Source organism: Terrapene carolina, unplaced genomic scaffold (assembly GCF_002925995.2).
Source record: "Terrapene carolina triunguis isolate 2854851 unplaced genomic scaffold, T_m_triunguis-2.0 Scaffold85, whole genome shotgun sequence".
Taxonomy (NCBI): domain Eukaryota; kingdom Metazoa; phylum Chordata; order Testudines; family Emydidae; genus Terrapene; species Terrapene triunguis.
In genome coordinates this window covers 56,414,039-56,433,024 of record NW_020664436.1, presented here as the reverse complement: position 1 = coordinate 56,433,024, position 18,986 = coordinate 56,414,039, and the positions used below count along the sequence as shown (strand labels likewise).

The window sequence follows — 18,986 nt, the reverse complement described above, 5'->3', positions numbered from 1 at the left end:
AGAGATTGAGCTGAGCCTGTTTTTTTGTTAAAAATTTTTTGAAAAAATTCCTAATATGCGGATGTTTTTATATAATGAAAAATGAAAGGCAACACACTTTGATTATCTTTTATTCAACACATCATTCGTTAGTAAGCAAAAAGGATTGTTTGGTATTATGTTCAGGACATTAATTTCAAGTCTAAAAATCTACAAAATATATCGTTATACCACTCCTGCCTTCTAAATACTACATAATGTAATAGAAACATGTCTCACCATGTTTTCTGAAGCTTTTTCAATGCTCCTAATGTAATTGTGTGTCTTGCCATAACTACATTGATGAGTAATATATCAAGCCCATAATCATATAGAATGGATAACCTACTAGCAACCCATAGTCAACATCTGACATCTGACTGGAACATCATCTCCTGGCTCATGTACAAAAGGCAAAATCTTTGCCGGAGACACCAGATGAGATCCTAACCCGAGCTTCAGCCCTTTTCCACTATAAAATGGCTCTTGCAGACTCAGTTGCAACTGGGTGAGGATTCACCCTTGCCACTTGCTCAGTTTGATTGGCCAGTTTCCCCCCAAATTTGTATGAAATCAGTACTGGAAATCAAGAAAGAATTGTCAGTACATTGAGCAGTTCAATGTCATTCTGTCCTTTAATGTCCCAGGATAAAGATTTAAATTACTCAGTGTCATTTTATGGATAAACTTTTAATGTGCTTTAATGAGTCCTGTCATTATCCAAGCATTTTCAAAAGAAATGCGTTAATGAGGTCTAAGAAAATGTCTAAGGAGTTTTTACCTTAATTACCTGGTTCATAGATCAGAGTAATTATACTTCAACAGATTTTGTGTATAATCTAAAAGTAATTACTATAGTTTCCAGCTGTTAAAATATTAAGCTAATTGTGTTCAAGAAAAGTTTGAAAACAAGATTTTGACCTTTTCTGTGTTTAAATTAGCTACACCCCATGGAGTCTTTGGGAAAAAGAAGAGCTGACAACACAAATGTCCAGACAAATCAACAAGGAGCATAACTACATATTGCAATTAGAATGTATTTGTAGAATATATTTTAAAAAACCAGTCACTTCTTTACATACATTGATTACATTAATTAATAATTTTTAAATGGCAATCAGCAATTTCAGCACTTTGAAAAACAAAGTTGAGTTGAACAATTCCTCTTTTTCAAAAAATAATTGTTGGGTGCTCACAAATTTGAACTGACAATAGTTAGGTCCCGATCCTGCAATGAGTTCTGTATAGATAGATCCCTGCATCCATATTAAGCCCCACTGACTTACTTTGAAGAGGGTATCCTTACTGGGTCAAATCTTTATTTCCTTTTTAGTCTGTGGTTTCTCTGGTGAAATTCTCACTGAAGGCAAAGAGGTTTGCCTGAGTAAGGACTAGTCAGGCAGCCCTCAGAATTTGGCTCATTGTTATGCTTTTTGGGTTTAGCTTTCTACAGTATTTTCTGATTTTAGGTGTTCATGTTTGTGACAAAAAATGGCTTACTTTGAGTATAAAGTTTAGTTCAAAAATGTATTTCCCTTAAAATATATATTTAAAACTGTCCTATTCCTGATCCATGGCCTCCAGCAGGACAGAAGTCACAGTGGTTGTGGGAAATCTTTAACACTGTTTCTCAGCTCCCTCTGCAAACAATCCTCAACAGTGCAAAAAAAGAGCAAATATCACTTTTTTGGGTATATACCGACTGATGAGAAGAAGGAGGCTGTGGGATGGGGTGAAAGGAGCTTGTACAAGCTGTCCTCTGGAATCAGACTCAGCAAACCTCATTTTCTGAAGAAAGAAAGAAAGAAAGAAGCTACATTCAAATGTAGCTCTTTTTCTTGCTAAATTAGATTGGAAAATATAAATAGATGTAACATGATTACCATAACTGAAAGGAACAAGTAGCAGGATTTCACCTCTCCTAAGCAAACTAGGGAAAGGTGTTCTAAATGAAATTACAGTAAGGTGGGTGTACAACTGGTTAAAACACCACACTCACGGTAGTTATCAATGGTTTGCTGTCAAACTAGGAGGGTGTATCTACTGATCCCGTGCAGGGGTCAGTTCTGGATCCTCTACTAGTCAATATTTTCAATAATGACTTTGATAATGGAGTGGAGAGTATGTTTATAAAATTTATAGACACCAAGCTGGGAGGGGTTGCAAACACTTTGGAGGACAGGATTAGAATTAAAAACGACCTTGATGAATTGGTATGAAATCAACAAGGTGAAAGTCAATAAAGACAAATGCAAAGTACTACACTTAGAAAGGAAAAATCAAATACACAATTATAAAATGGGGACTGACAGGGTGGTAGTACTGTTGAACAGAAGCTTGAAGGTATAGTGGATCACAAATTAAATATGAGTCAACAATGTGATGCAGTTGCAAAAAAGGTGAATATCATTCTGGGGTGTATTAACAGGAGTGTTGAATAAACACAGGAGCTAATTGTCCCTTTCTAGTCAGCACTGGTGAGGCCTCAGGTGGAGTACTGTGTCCAATTCTGGGCACCACACTTTAGGAAAGAGCAACAGAAATGATAAAAGGTTTAGAAAACCTGAGCTATGAGGAAAGATTAAAAAACTGGGCATGTTTAGTCTTGAGAAAAGAAGCCAGGTGGGACCTTACAAAAGTCTTCAAACATGTTAAGGGCTGTTATAAAGAAGACTGTGATCAATTGCTCTCCATGTCTACTGAAGGAAAAACAAGAAGTAATTGTCTTAATCTGTGGCAAAGGAGATTTAGGTTAGATATTAGTTATTTAAATATAGTGTACTGCATAGAATCATCTCACTAACTCTTCCTAGAACCTTTAATCAGCCTTTGTGGGATTATGAGGGAATCACATATGTTTATGTGAAAGGGAGGACACAAAAATTTGTTTCTCAAGACTTTCAAAAATAGCAAAGGCCAGTTCTATTGCTTATCTGAGGCTAAGCCTGAACTGGCAGCTGCAGACATTCCCACATCCAGGTGAACTCACAGGCATAAAGACAAACATGTGCGTTAGTCTTTGCAGGATCAGGGACTGAGTCACCATTTGGCCATATTCCACATATTGATTTAACTCTTTTCATCTTTCTTCATCAGAGGAAGTAAGGGCTACACAGGAAAGGGTATCCTGTGGAGACAGAGAGAGAAGATATGAAACCCAAGGGGGAAGAGCCAAATAGGCAAATCTATCACTGGAAAACACAAAAGTATTCCTGATGGTCACCCACTTTAAGGGCCAAGACGCATGAGGTCAACCAGCCCTATTGTTAGGCCAAACCCCTTTAAGAATGGGTGTTTGGGCCTGGTGGAGGGAAAGGGGTCAGGGGATTCTTGTAAAGGACTGAACAAGCTCAGCTGAAGGGGTTGCTGCAGGACCGAGTTTGGCTCCTGTTCTGTGGCAGACCCTGGAAGTGAAGGGGGGTGAGGTAAAGAGAGAAACAAAGGGCTTCTGAGCACCTGCCTTGTCTTTGTGTTTGTTGGTGAATTTTGTGTTTAAAGATTAAACAGTACCCTGAAGGAAGGGCCTGAACAGACTCTTGGCATGGTGCTAGTCCTTCCTGAGCTTTGGGAGAGAGGCCAGCAGCCCAGCAATCCCCCCCACCCTTCCCCACACAAACAAACAAACATTACACCCCACTTCTAATCTTTGAAAGCAAACTTGGTTTCTCTTTGAAGACTGCAAGTATTTAACACCTTGTCAGATACTTGCAAAGAGCGGCATCAAAGCAAAAATTTAAAATAGCACTTGGGCAGACATAAGAGGTAACTAAAGCATCAAATGCATTAAGTGGAGCGATAACAAGCATCAACAGCAGCACTCCTTGGCAAGAGTGTTGCAGATAAGGATTTGTCTGACACAAAGAAGGAGCACATTGTATTTAAACAGAAGGCTTTTTGGCGTTTAAAGAAGAATGCTGGGAGAAAGGTTTTTCTTATCTTCTCCAAGCACAAAGGCAGAACATATGGAAAGTGTGCATGTTGATTATCCACATGGAAATGCTGTCTCACTAGGGGCTTGTCTACACAATAACTCTATGTGCGGACACTCTTATTCCAAAATAAGGCTGTCCTGCCCCTGTTTTGTTTAATGCACTTTCTGGGTTAAGCCAAACAGGACCAAGGCATTCCTATTCCTGAATAAAGGCGTCTGCATGTAGAGTTATTCGGGAGTGGCTGTTTCTGAATAACTCCATGTGCGGATAAGCCCTTAATAAGAGTGCAGTGGAAGGAAATGCTCATTAACAATAAATAAATTAAGCCTTTAAGCTAGCATATATGTGTGAGGGATTATGCCAATCATTTACAAGGCAACTATTTTATTATTTAACGTCTGGCTGCCGCTTCCTGCAGCTCCCATTGGCTGGGAACGGCAAACCGTGGCCACTTGGAGCTGCAGGGGGCCATGCCTGCAGACGGTCAACCTAAACAAAATGTCTCGCGGCCCGCCAGCAGATTACCCTGATGGGCTGCGTGCCGAAGGCTGCCAACCCCTGTGCTATAGTAAGGGCTAATACCACAGAGACTTCATTTTTACAAAAGAGACCACAGTATATATATTAGTGTGCTGTGAAATAAACCTACGATTGTCACAATAACAGCTTGATTCTATGATAAGTTGAGCATACACAACAGTTGAGGGTGCTCAACACCTCATAGGAGGAGCTTAGCAACTTACAGGCTTGAGCTTTATTATATTCGTCCTTGTAGCTCCAAAAACACAGACCTCTGCCACTTGAGCTAAAGGAGAGTTTGGTAGTAATGGATCCCTTATCATCGGTAAACCACCTACTGAATGGCAACATCATACACACAATAACCTAGTAAAATACAGCATGAACTACATTTATTTATGCAGAAGACTGGGTTTGCCAATGTTACAAGCTGGACTGTTTTCACCTACTAAAAAGAGAAATATTGTTTTTTGTGCAATCTATTCAAAGAGGCATATCAATATATTCACAGGCCACATTACCCAATTAATCCTATGTATACAATATACAGACAAGGTGGGTGCATACATACAATAGACACACATACAAAACTATCCCTCATTAACTATTTATATGCCGAATCTTGCATAAAAACATGTGCATACAAAGTACTGTTTAGTAATTGGACTAATTTAGACAATGGTTATAGTAAGGAAAAGGATTTACCCTAATTAAATTAATGTAAAACAGTGCAAAGAAATCCTAAATGAATTTACCATAGAGGTAACTAACTATTCCATGGATTTCCTATCAGCAATTCAGGGTATACTATATATCGTAGGGATTTTTTCTTTAAAAATATTTACAGAGAAAAGATGTAGGCATTTTTGGTGCTTCGTTGCTTTGTAATATGAGAGTACAGACTGTATGTTTCCCATATCAGCACTGCTCATACATTCACAGCTAGATTTAAAAGCATCCTCATCTAAATAAGCAGAAATACCCACCATAATTGCTATTTCCACAATACTAAGGAGGATAGTGGTAGGGCACCAATGAATGTACCTCAGATGCTCGTCAGGTAGGTTTTGCATCCAGGAAACCCTTCACCTCTCATGGAACTGTCTAACCACTTATTTTTCATTTTTCAAAAATATTTTTAAAAAGGAAAACATTTTAAAGCAATTTTTTTTAAAATATGAAAAATCTGCTATGCTCTTTAACAGGTGGAGCATTAATCAAGACCTAATGGCTCCTGTTTGGCACAGCCCATTGAAAGGTTGTGTGAAGATGCACTGACCCAGTTGTGGTTGGGTGTGGATGGGAGAGCAATTTTCTGCATAACTTTTTAAAAGTGCAGTATGCTCCCTCCTCACAATGCACAGGGAGGACGGAGACATGACTCCACCTGCACTCACCCCTCCCCATGCTTCCTTGTTCTCTTTTCCGCAAATTACGCCCGGACTGAGCAACTATCTCTTCCTGAACAAAGAGGCTATGATTCTTAGTGGCTCCTACTCAGACCCCACTAGATCAGCCCTTCCTATCCCCAGTATGGATACAATCTAACCCAAAATACTCTGATTTACTTTGTGCCAGGTTCAGCCACCCTTAGTCCCACTGGGTAGTATTTTACTCTGTGAGCAGTTGCATTGATTTCAGTGGGATTACTCATGAAGCAAAGGTACTACTTGCACAGTAAGATACTACACAGCACCAGAAAGGGTGGCTGAATCTGACCCTTGGTAATTTTGAGTACACCATACTTGAAGCTCAACCTGGAGCATTTGCAATTGTTTAATTAAATGAGGAATTACTTTAGCCTCTCTCCCCAAAACATTTGCAATTATAGGACACTTTAGAATAAGGAATTGGCCTGGAGCAAGTGCCCTACAGTGGCCTAGGAAATCAATGGGTGTTTTGGGTGCACTGAGAAGGCAAAACTGGATCCTAATTGGCATAATTATATGAATTTGTGAATACATATTTACAAAGGGAACCATTAGCGTGCATGACTTTTTATTTATGATTGTGAAAGTAGTTTAGTTTCTCAGGGGCTTGGTGTAGTTGAATTGCAACCTTGGATGCATGAGACAGAAGGAAGACGGTGTTTCTTTCATGATTCATCTGTTATTGTAGTTGTGGATGATCTAATTACATAATATATGCAGTTTTCCAGTCATTTAGGATTAATTTCAGTATTATTCCATTTTAGAGGTTTCTGAAAACAAACAAAAAAGAAAATGAATAGCTGAAATTGAAACAGAAGTCTTTTATATTGGTTTTAAAATGATGCAGTGAATGAATATGTGGGTGCATGAGTGCTGTGCTGTGTGAACAGTTGTGTGTCAATGAAGAGTTAGCAAACAACAGTAACTGAATGATATTTAGCTTAAAACAGATGGGGAGCAGATCAGTCACTGAGGAGACAAAACCCTGTAGCTTCTACTGAACTAAGAAAAATGCAAACTCAGCTCTTGCAGAATGGGAACTACAAACAGTGTGGGGTGGTGATTAAAGCAAAGGAGTGGGAGTCAACAGACCTTGGGTGAAATCTTGGCTCTGTTGAAGTCAATGACAAAACCATGGTTGATTTCAACAGGGCCAGGATTTCACCATCCTCTGCTCTGCCTCTGACCAGTTGCATGATGTGAGTCACTTCACCTCTTTGTCCATCTGTTTTTATTTTCCAGACATGACCCCATTACTATGGTATCTGAGTGTCCCACTGTCACATTCCAGGGTGCAATCCAAACCAGTGAGGGGTTGTGTCACCACCTGTCCTATAACCTGGGGTGCCTCACAATGCTTTGCTGGTATAGCTCCCATCCTGGGCTGCTCAGGACTAGCCTACCAGCATGCAGGTCACACCCTGAGTGACTGTGTGCCAGACAGCCTTGGTTCAACAGTTCTGACCCCAGCAGTCTGTCTACAGCCCCACTCAAGCTTCCACCAGCCTGGGTTACTACTTGCAGGGTGACACCAACACACTCCCAGTTCCAGAATTTCCCCAAACTGCATGTTTTGTACTGTCCAGCCCTCTCCTGGATCGTTCAGAGAAATTATGATTTGTTTTTTCCTCTAAAAACACAAAGCACATCACAGCTTAATTTAACTGGGGTGAACACACCGTTCCCTTTAAACACAGCACTGAGTTGGTTTATGGTAAAAATGAAATACATTTATTGACAAAATATACATAGGATTAAGTGAGTTCACATATAAGGAATGAAGATAGAAAGAGTTACAGGTAAAACAAACCAAAATATGCTTCTAAAATTCTAAAACTTAATCTAGCAAGATACAGGCTTTGTTCAAGCTGGTTTCTCTCACCACTTATTCTTTTTTGCAAACATGGCTGACTTTCCCACAGTCAGGACCTTCCAGAAAAGTACAAGGCTTCCCTTGTCGTCGTAGGTGCAAAATCTTTACCTTAGCAAGTTTCTCACCTATATTCAGTTCCAGAAACTTCAACCGCCCCTTGGTTGAAGGAGATCCATCTTTCTCAGCTTGCAAGAGCTGTGTTTCCTCATGTCTGTCTTGTGATGGATGCCAAATATGGCTTCTGCCCTTGCTTTTATCTTTCAAAGTTCAATTAACTTGTTTCAAGAGGCAGGATGACCTCATGCTGTTCTTTCCTTCCTGTGGGCTTCCCATCCCCCTGTATGTAAATGGGGCTTCCATTGTTTTGATTCCACCATGCTTAATTGACATAGAAAACAGGTAGATAGCTGTTTCCCCTCCGGTCTGGGTGGGAAATGTTCCTTCCGTTGCTTGGACACACATTTTAAAACGTGTGAGTATTCAGAATTCTTCCAATAGTATTGATATATACTTTTTACAATGATATTAATCGCTGGTTCAAGCATCCCCTGCCCCCTGTCATCTTTATAGACTGGTAAACCTTTTATATGGATTCTTCTGAAAAATAAAACCCAGACCAAGCTTCTCTCTCCTGCTGCGTGTATACGCCATTCTGTCTTCTCCCACACTTGTTAATCTAAGGTTTACCTCCATCCCTTGTTAGCTTCATGGTCTGTTTACTGCTTATTTGTAAATTGACATGAACACATTCCTTTGTTTAACATAGACCTGTTTAACAACTCCCTCCTGACATACCTGCTTTACACACTCTTTAGTTATAATTCCAGCATAGATTTATAACTCTTAATACCCACTATGTACATATATTACACAATAATATTAATGATCAGTGAGTTATTAGTTTTCAAATAATACCTCACAAGGCATATTTTGTTCAAAGATTATTACATCAGTGTGTAGGGTGTGAATACTGTGGTGCATAGTGTCACACCCACAATCTTTAATACATATGTCCTCACAACACCCCTGAAATAGGACTACACTATCATTGTCATAGAATCATAGAATATTAGGGTTGGAAAAGACCTCAGGAGGTCATCTAGTCCAATCCCCTGCTCAAAGCAGGACCAACCCCAACTAAATCAACCCAGCCAGGGCTTTGTCAAGCTGGGCCTTAAAAACCTCTAAGGATGGAGATTCCACCACCTCCCTAGGTAACTCATTCCAGTGCTTCACGACCCTCCTAGTAAAATAGTGTTTCCTAATATCCAACCTAGACCTCCCGCACTGCAACTTGAGACCATTGCTCCTTGTTCTGTCATCTGCCACCACTGAGAACAGCCTAGATCCATCCTCTTTGGAACCCCCCCTTCAGGTAGTTGAAGTCTGCTATCAAATCCCCCCTCACTCTTCTCTTCTGCAGACTAAATAACCCCAGTTCCCGCAGCCTCTCCTGGTAAGTCATGTGCCCCAGCCCCCTAATCATTTTTGTTGCCCTCCTCTGGACTCTCTCCAATTTTTCCACATCCCTTCTGTAGTGGGGGGACCAAAACTGGATGCAATACTCCAGGTGTGGCCTCACCAGTGCCGAATAGAGGGGAATAATCACTTCCCTCGATCTGCTGGCAATGCTCCTACTAATGCAGCCCAATATGCCATTAGCCTTCTTGGCAACAAGGGCACACTTCTCATCCACTGTAATCCCCAGGTCCTTTTCTGCAGAACTGCTGTTTAGCCAGTCAGTCCCCAGCCTACAGTGGTGCATGGGATTCTTCTTTCCTAAGTGCAGGACTCTGCACTTGTCCTTGTTGAACCTCATCAGATTTCTTTTGGCCCAATCCTCCAATCTGTCTAGGTCACTCTGGACCCTATCTCTACCCTCCAGCATATCTACTTCTCCCCACAGCTTAGTGTCATCTGCAAACTTGCTGAGGGTGCAATTCATCCCATCATCCAGATCATTAATAAAGGTGTTGAACAAAACCGGCCCCAGGACCGAACCCTGGGGCACTCTGCTTGATACCAGCTGCCAACTAAACATCGAGCCATTGATCCCTACCCGTTGAGCCCGACAATCTAGCCAGCTTTCTATCCACCTTATAGTCCATTCATCCAATCCATACTTTTTTAACTTGCTTGCAAGAATACTTGAATACAAGAATACTGTGGGAGACCGTATCAAAAGCTTTGCTAAAGTCAAAATATATCACGTCCCCCGCTTTCCCCATATCCACAGAGCCAGTTACCTCATTATAGAAGGCAATCAGGTTGGTCAGGCATGACTTGCCCTTGGTGAATCCATGTTGACTGTTCCTGATCACCTTCCTCTCCTCCAAGAGCTTCAAAATGGATTCCGTGAGGACCTGCTCCATGATTTTGCCAGGGACTGAAGTGAGGCTGACTGGCCTGTAGTTCCCCGGGTTCTCTTTCTTCCCTTTATTAAATATGGGCACTATATTTGCCTTTTTCCAATCGCCTGGGACCTCCCCTGATTGCCATGAATTTTCAAAGATAATGGCCAGTGGCTCTGCAATCACATCAGCCAACTCCCTCAGCACCCTTGGATGCATTACATCTGGACCTATGGACCCATCTGCACGTCCAGCTTTTCTAAATAGTCCTCAACCTGTTCTTTCATCACTGAGGGCTGTTCATCTCCTCCCCATAATGTGCTGCCCAGTGCAGCAGTCTGGGAGCTGACCTTGTCTGTGAAGACCGACGCAAAAAAAGCATTGAGTACTTCAGCTTTTTCCACATCATCTGTCACTATGTTTCCTCCCCCATTCAGTAAGGGTCCCACACTTTCCCTGACCACCTTCTTGTTGCTAACATACCTGTAGAAACCCTTCTTGTTACCATTCACATCCCTTGCTAGCTGCAATTCCAATTGTGCCTTGGCCTTCCTGATTACACCCCTGCATGCTCTAACAATGTTTTTATACTCCTCCCTAGTCATCTGTCCAAATTTTCACTTCTTGTAAGCTTCCTTTTTGAGTTTAAACTCACCAAAGATTTCACTGTTAAGCCAAGCTGGTCGCCTGCCCTATTTGCTATTATTTCTGCACTTTGGGATAGTTTGTTCCTGCGCCCTCAATAAAGCTTCTTTAAAATACAGCCAGCTCTCCTGGACTCCTTTCCCCCTCATGTTATTCTCCCAGGGGATCCTGCCCATCAGTTCCCTGAGAGAGTCAATGTCTGCTTTTCTGAAGTCCAGGGTCTGTATTCTGCTGCTCTCCTTTCTTCCTTGTGTCAGGATCCTGAACTCAAGCATCTCATGGTCACTGCCTCCCAGGTTGCCACCCACTTCTACTTCCCCTACCAATTCTTCCCTGTTTGTAAGCAGCAGATGAGGAATTGAGAGAGAAGTAAAGCAACATGCCAAGTTCACACAGGAAGCCTGTGGCAGACCAGAGAACTGAACCTGCATCTCCCAATTCCTATGCAAGTACCCCTATCACTACCTGTTCATTTTTCCTCCTACATTCACCATTCATTATTCTCTCATTTAAAAGCTTCAGTTGTCCCATCAGAGAGCAGGGAAAATACCAAATGGAAAAAGTTTCCAAACTTGGATGACTAACACTAGGCACCTAAATCCATATGTAAGAATCTAAATGAAAGTGATGGGATTTTTCAAAGATGCTAGGAACCCACAACTCCCAGTGACTTAAGCAGGAGTTCTGAATGCCTAAATATGGCTTTAGATGCCTGAGTTTAAGGTACCTGAGTTTGAAAATTTTGGCCTTTATCATCTGGTCCAGGTTCAGTGAAGCAACAAAATAAATAGTTAATTTCGCTTTGTGTAAGAACAAAAGGATATGAAAGCCCAGAGAAAATCTATCAACATTAGTACAAAAGATAGAAAAGCAGTGTGGTTTAGTAAACAGTGCAGTAGCCTGGGCGTGACAAGACCTGGGTTCTGTTCCCAGATCTACCAGCAACCTTGGGCAAGTATCTTTGCCTCCATTTCCCCTCTCACTCTTTATCTTGTCTGTTTGGATTGTAAGCTCTTTGGCGCAAGGACTGGTTCTTACTATGTGTTGGTATAGTGCCTGGTACAATGGAGCTTTGATCTTGGTTGGAGTATCTATACACGACTAAATAACTGATTATAAACACTGATTTAAAATCCGTTCTTTGAGGGTTGAAGCTCAGACAAGGGTTAAATTATGGGGGTTTGCTTTTATTTTTAATATCTTAAAACATTTTCTAACAATTTTGTTATAATGTAATTTGCACCAATGAATTTCAGTCTGATTGTTTGTATATGTTTGAACAATTGAAAGGAAGAATTTAATGAATGGTATAAATTAATGGGAAGCAGGCCTGTGGTCTAACCAATATGACGGATAATTAAATCTTTGGCAGAAATGCAGGAGACCATTGATTCTTGTAAATCTTTTCCTCTTAAAAAGCTTATAAGAGATGTTCTCAATAAGGCCAAAGCAGCAAATTCATCTATGTTTTGAATGGCCCATTGACCTGATTTTATGAGACTTTTTCAAAAGCAGCCTCTTAAGATGTCCCCGCTGGCGCACCAAAAGTCTTCCAGGTTTGTTTTTGTACTCACCAAAGCTTGGATTTACATGCACAAATTGAATCCACGTTTCCCAATGCACACACAAATGTGCACACAGAGAATCTTGGCAGAAATTTTTAATATAAACCTTAAATGGAGGATTTCTGAATGTCAGAAGGAGACCAAAAGATTGGAAGAAAATCAACATGTCCTTTGGCTATCTAATGATCTTAGAGTGGGTGGTTGCTCCTTCAACTGCTGAATAAGATCATTTATGGGACTGTTTCATAATCCAAGACTCCGATAGCAATCTCCCCAGAGACAGCAAAGGTCTTTTCTTGCATGTTTTACTAAAGCCTTCAAACAAGAGGAGTAATAAAGTGCAGCCTTTTCTCTGTTGACAGGGAGTTTAAAGGGCAGGTGGATAAAGGCTTGAAGGATCTGACACCTCAACAGTAAAGGGCATATTTAGAGGCTGAGCCCTCAGGCAGATGTTGTCTCTTGAAGCTGCATTCTGCCTGGTTACCTATGGGTAAGAAGTCAAATGGAAATTTTTTCTTTTCCAGTGTAACCCTTGTTTACAGTGTCCAGTTAGGCCCTGTCTACATGACAGTACAACCCTGTTAGCCAGGTTCATTACTGACCCTGTTCTGCCTAGCTGGGCATAATTCCCTGGCTAGTGTAGACTACAATGTTGTCCTCAGTCTCTCCCCCTTCTTTCTGACAGCTGCTTGTTTTTCCCCCACCCTTCTGGGCATGATCTGCTGTGGCTGCTGGGCATGCATAGGGTTACCATATTTCAATCCTGCAAAAAGAGGACACTCCACGGGGCCCCGGCCCCGCCCCAACTCCGCCCCCGGCCCCGCCCCAACTCTGCCCCTTCCCCAAAGTCCCGCCCCAACTCCGCCCCCGGCCCCACCCAACTCCGCCCCTTCCCCAAAGTCCCCGCCCCGACTCCGCCCCCAGGGTGACCAGAGGGGGAGGGGGGAAAACGGTGGCAGAGGGAGGCCCGGGAGACGCAGGGGAGTGCGGGGCCCGGGTGAGTGAGTCCGGCCTGGCCCCGAGCGCAGGCAGGACTCAGTCGGGCGGTACCTGGAGGGAGAGTAGGGGGGTGGCCCGCGGGGCCAGGCGGCGGCTGTTCGTTCTCCCCACCTGGGCAGCCGGACTCGGGAGCAGCCGCTGCTGCAGCTCCCACTGCCGCGGGGGGAGGAAGTGGCCAAGCACATGGCGCTCGGCGGCTGCGGCTCTGGCGCCCGGGTCCAAACCCCCCTAGCCCGGGCCTGCTGCGGGGACCCAGTAGCGCGCACACTGTGCCCAGCCCCTGGCCAGTCGTGTCTGGGCTGGCTTCCCAGCTGGTGCAATCCCGCGGGCAGCCCCGGGGTGGAGGCATCGGCAGCCCCGTTCGTTCCTCTGCGGGACCCGAGCGGGACGGGGGGGCTGGGGCCTGCTGCCCCCACTCCGGGGCCGCCCACAGGATTGCACCAGCTGGGTCCCTGAAGCAGGCCCGGGCTCAGGGGGTTCACGCCCCGGGCGCCAGAGCCACAGCCGCCGAGCGCCACATGCTTGGCCGCTTCCCCCTGCGGCACTGGGAGCTGCAGCAGCGGCTGCTCCCAAGTCCGGCTGCCCAGCTAGGGAGAACAAACAGCCGCCGCCTGGCCCCGGGAAGTTGGAGCCCGGGGAGGAGGCGGTCCCCTTACCATGCCTCCCTATTTTCCCGGACATGTCCTGCTTTTTGTAAATTCCTCCCGGACGGGGATTTGAGGACCAAAAAGCAGGACATGTCCGAGAAAAAACGGACATATGGTAACCCTAGGCATGCAGCAGACTCCAATCTCTGTGCTCTTGCTGCTTCCTGGCTCTCCTCTCATGCTGCATGAACATTTCTTTCTTGGCATAGGCACAGGGGAGGTGGGAAGAAGCATGAATTTAAGCCAGCTGCCCCCATCTGAATTAGAAATGCCTCATCTCAGTTAATGGTCTTTTGATGAGAGGGAAGAGAAGGCAGGCTGCAGAACCCCTGCTGCTGGTCCCCCTGGAGGCATTGCTGCGATGAAGTTTGGAGATGGAAGAGAACATGATATGTTGCTACAGACCCCACAATGCCTGCATAGAGGGAGAAGAGGATTTGCTTCTGTGAACACTGGCCACAAGCGTGGGGAGGGGAAGACAAGGATCCACAGCTGCAGCACATGTGCTGCCTGCAAAGGACTGGAAACCACTCTTGAGACATGGGAATTGATACAAGCTGCAACATGCAAACATCAGCTATGGGGAGGAGTAGAATATCTACTAGTGCATCCCGTTCACCTCCCCAGACATGCTGCAGTGGGAGAAATTTCACTACCTAGGACCCTCACTGAAAATTAGTCTTTGGATCCTGCACTGAGTTAAGAGGGGGATTTGGCAGGAAGAGAGATTAAGAGGGAAACCTAGAGAGGGAAAAAGCAGGAGTTGTTATTAGAGTGTGGGAAAGCTGAGGAGCTCAGTCACCTTTTCCACCAGCTCCACCCCTACTTAACAATATAAGTACAATTTGTGCTAAGTTGGAATTGATAATTTGGGGTTATTAAGCAGTAAGAACCTGATTCTTGTTTACTCTGGCTTTAAGTCCCCTTCCCACAGCCAGAGTAGCAGAAAGTAGCTTTAGTTTAAATTAAAATCAGGGCCTAAAAGTTTACCGCTTTTTACAAAGCTTAGTTATGTATGACACATAGAGCAGAGTGAATAACTGGGTTTTTGCTTCACTGGCAGTTCTGAAAAATGGAACAAAAATGCTGGAAAATTTCAGCGAATTGTGAGTTGACAAAAATTTCATTTTGGGTTGAATGAAACTTTGTGTCTTTGGGCATTTTTAAAATAAAAAGCAAAGCAAATGAAGGGCTAGTCACAAAACAGCTGATGGAGGAATAGCTAGTTCCCTTATAACCATTAGCCCTTTAGCGTATCTCTGCTCAGAAGCTGGGAGATGTGATTCCCAGCTTGGGTTGCCAGACACATGCTAGCTCTGCTCCACGCAGGGTGCTAAAAATAGCAGCATGGGGGCTGCTCAGGCTAGCTGTCCAAGTATGTACCAGGGGATGTGGCAGGACCGCACTCAGGTGGCTAGCCTAAGCCGCCACCACAGCCACACTGCTATTTTTAGTGCACTAACTTGAGCAGAGCTAGCATGTGTCTGTCTACCCTAGTCTGGAATCCCATACCTCTCAACTACTGTGTAGACATACCTTTAGTGATTAGGACACTCACCTGGGCTGCGGGAAGACCTGAGTTCAATTCCCCCCTCTGCCTGATATGCAGAAGAGATTTGAATTTGGATCTCCTATACCACAAGAGAGTGTCCTGACTGCTGGGCTAGGGGACATTCTGGGACAGGTCTCTCAATCTCTCCATTGAAGTTATTCCAGTTTGTATAAGTGATTAAATAGTTATTAGCCCAGGGACTTGAACTTGGATCTCTCACCTCCCGGCTGAGTGCCCTGACTACTAAGCTACAGGGTCAGTGGCATACTCTTCCTCTGAGCTAATGACTATTCAAATATTTTATACCAAATATTTGGAACAGTTTCAACCGGAGAGGGTTATGGCCACATCTGCACTGTGGCAGGGCTGCAATCTGTAGCGTGTGCAGACATAGCTGTACCCTAACTAGCTTGCTATAAAGATCAGTGAGGATGTGGCAGCATGGGCTTCAGTGCAGGCTGTACAAGGCCGCCTGCCCCTATTCTCCCTCCCCAGCTACATACGTGCATTGCTAGCTCATGCTGCCACATCCTTACTGCTATTTTTAGCAAGCTAGCTAAAGTAAAAGCTAGTGTGAGTACATCTACACAAGCTGCAAATTACACCCCTTATTGCAGTGCAGACACCCAACCCAGACTGCCCTATATCCCAGGGCATCCTCTTCTAAAGGAGGCAAGGGCAGCAGCACCACCACTGGACAAACTTTTTTCGTCCAAAACTATTTCAGTGCATCTGTGTCAAATTTGCAAATACTTTTTGGTCGACTGAAACTGCATTTTTTGGTGAATAAACTATTGTGAAAAATTTCACCGAGCTCGAATGACCTGGTGTCTATTGAAAAAGGCGTCATTCTAAACAGTGACAGTGAGTCATAAATTGTACTACTGGTGTCTCCTCTGCTTTGCCCCTGTTCTTCAGAAAATGCTACTGTAGACTTTGACACTTTCACAGACAACTCCCAATTTCATGACGAGTGAAGACTGCCATTAGATCTGAAAACAGTGGCACGCATTTGTTTATATTCGTAAGTGATCGAATGACACACTCACCTTCCCTCTTCTTCTTCAGGGGATACGTTTTATTTTGAACTGTGCTTTCTTGGAATTTTTTCCTTATGTTTTCAATTACGTTTTCATCAACATATTCATAGCTGTGCTTCTCCTCCAGAAGCATATTGTTTATTGGACCTAAATAACAAATAAAAAAACCATAAAATATCTGTAAGGAGGTGACACGGGAGTCTGCTGATCACCATATTTATATGACCCCCATTCTTCAGAATTATCTCCTTGTTTTTAACCATTTTTTCACTGCTTTAACACCTCTTTTCTCTTCTCCTTCCTTCTTCATGTCATATTATTTGTCAAGAACAAATCATGCCAAACCAATCGAATTTCCTTCTTTGACAGAGTTACTGGCCGAGTGGATGGGGGGAAGCTGTAGATGTGATATATCATGATTTTAGTAAGGTTTTTGACATAGTCCCACATGACATTTTCATAAGCAGACTAATGAAATGTGATCTAAATGAAATTACTTAAGGTGGGTGCACAACGGGTTGAAAGACCGTACTCAAAGGGTTACTATCAATGGTTCACTGTAAAACACAGAGGGCCTATCTAGTGAGGTCTGGCACTATTCAGTATTTTCACTAATGACTTGGATAATGGAGTGGAGGGTATGCTCATAAAGTTTGCGGATGACACCAAAATGGGAGGGGTCGCTCGCACTTTGGAGGACAGGGTTAGAATTCAAAATGACCTTGACAAATTAGAGAATTGGTCTAAAATCAACAAGATGAAATTCAATAAAGACAAGTGCAAAGTACTGCACCTAGGAAGGAAAAATCAAATGCACAACTACAAAATACCTGTCTAGGTGGGAGTACTACTGAAAAAGATCTGGGGGTTATAGTGGATCACAAATTAAATATGACTCGACAATGTGATGCAGTTGCGAATACGGCTAATATCATTCTGGGGTTTATTAACAGGAATGTATGTAAGATGGGAGGTAAATTGCCCCACTCTGCTTGGCACTGGTGAGGCCTCAGCTGGAGTACTGTACATAGGTGCCGACTTCCTCTCTACCCGGGGGATGCTTGACCCCACCCTCCACCCCAGGCCTGTCCCCACTCCACCCCTTCCCCCAGTGGGCAGGAGGAGCTGGGAGGAGGAGGGGAGTTTGGCTGCCAGTGGGTGATAAGCACCTGCGAAATTTTTTCGGTGGGTGCTCCAGAGCTGGAGTTGGTGCACCCACCGAAAAAATGGAGCACCCCTGGAGTCGGTGCCTATCATTCTGTGTCCAATTCTGGGTGCCGCACTTTAAGAAAGATACAGACAAATTAGAGAGAATCCAGAGGAGAGGAAGAAAAACAATACAAGATTTAGAAAATCTGACCTATCAGGAGCGGTTAAAAAAATGGGCAGTTTAGTCTTGAGAAAACACAACTGAGGCAGGACCTGATAACGTCTTCAAATATGTTAAAGGCTGTTACAAAGATGATGATCAGTTGTTCTCCATGTCCATTGAAGATAGGACAAGTAATAATGAGCTTAATCTGCAGCAAGGGACAATTAGGTCCCTTAACTAGAAGGGTCGTTAAGTTCTGGAATAGGCTTCCAAAGGAGGCTGAGGAATTCCCATCACAGGAGGTTTAAGCAAAGGTTACACAAACCCCTGTCAGGGATGGTCTAGGTTTACTTGGTCCTGCGTCAGCACAGGGAGCTGGACTTCAGGACTTGTCTTGGTCCTTTTTACCCCTCCATTTCTATTATTCTATTGTACTACAGTAGCATCTAGAGGCCCCCAACCAAGACCGAGGACCCATTGTGGTAAGACCTTTACAGACACATTGAGAGATTGCATACTTTTTAGGGCAGGGACTATCTAAACGGACAAGGCACACCAAAGTGTGGGAGAAAGGAAGCATTATTATCCCCACTTTACATATTTTTCCCCAGAGAAATTAAGTGATTTGCACAAGATTACCTAGGAAATCTGTGGCAGACCCAAGAATTAAACCCAGGTCTCTTGATTCCTATTTTAGCATCAAAGCCATGAGATCATCCTTCCTTCTCTTTTAGGAATCCTTCTTTTGGATTGTATTTATTAGTGTCAGATCAAAATTTGTGCATACACGAGGTGAACTGTTATTCACCCCCAGTCCATGCTACACCAGTAACCCCCCAAAGGTAAACAAACTGTTAATACAGTATAATCACTAACAGTCTGGGTGCAGATAGATCTAGATCTGACTGTTAGTAAAAGGCCTGAAGAACAAAAAGAACCTGCTATCTTCTTAAAAAATGTTAGGTTTCAGAGTAGCAGCCGTGTTAGTCTGTATCCGCAAAAAGAACAGGAGTACTTGTGGCACCTTAGAGACTAACAAATTTATTAGAGCATAAGCTTTCGTGGGCTACAACCCACTTCTTTGGATGCATCCGAAGAAGTGG

The 18,986-nt window shown here is 43.4% G+C and overlaps 1 protein-coding gene across 1 annotated transcript in view; it reads right to left on the bottom strand.

Annotated features, from left to right (window-relative positions):
• Positions 1-6,649: 6,649 nt before the first annotated feature.
• The window catches only part of THEMIS (thymocyte selection associated), a 106,173-nt gene continuing 93,836 nt past the window's right edge, over positions 6,650-18,986 (bottom strand). The window contains exons 6-7 of the mRNA XM_026649849.1: positions 16,581-16,718; positions 6,650-6,669 (exon numbers count right to left, since the gene is read on the bottom strand). Of these exons, the coding sequence (XP_026505634.1) occupies positions 6,650-6,669; positions 16,581-16,718 (158 nt within the window). The remainder of the gene's footprint in view (positions 6,670-16,580; positions 16,719-18,986) is intronic.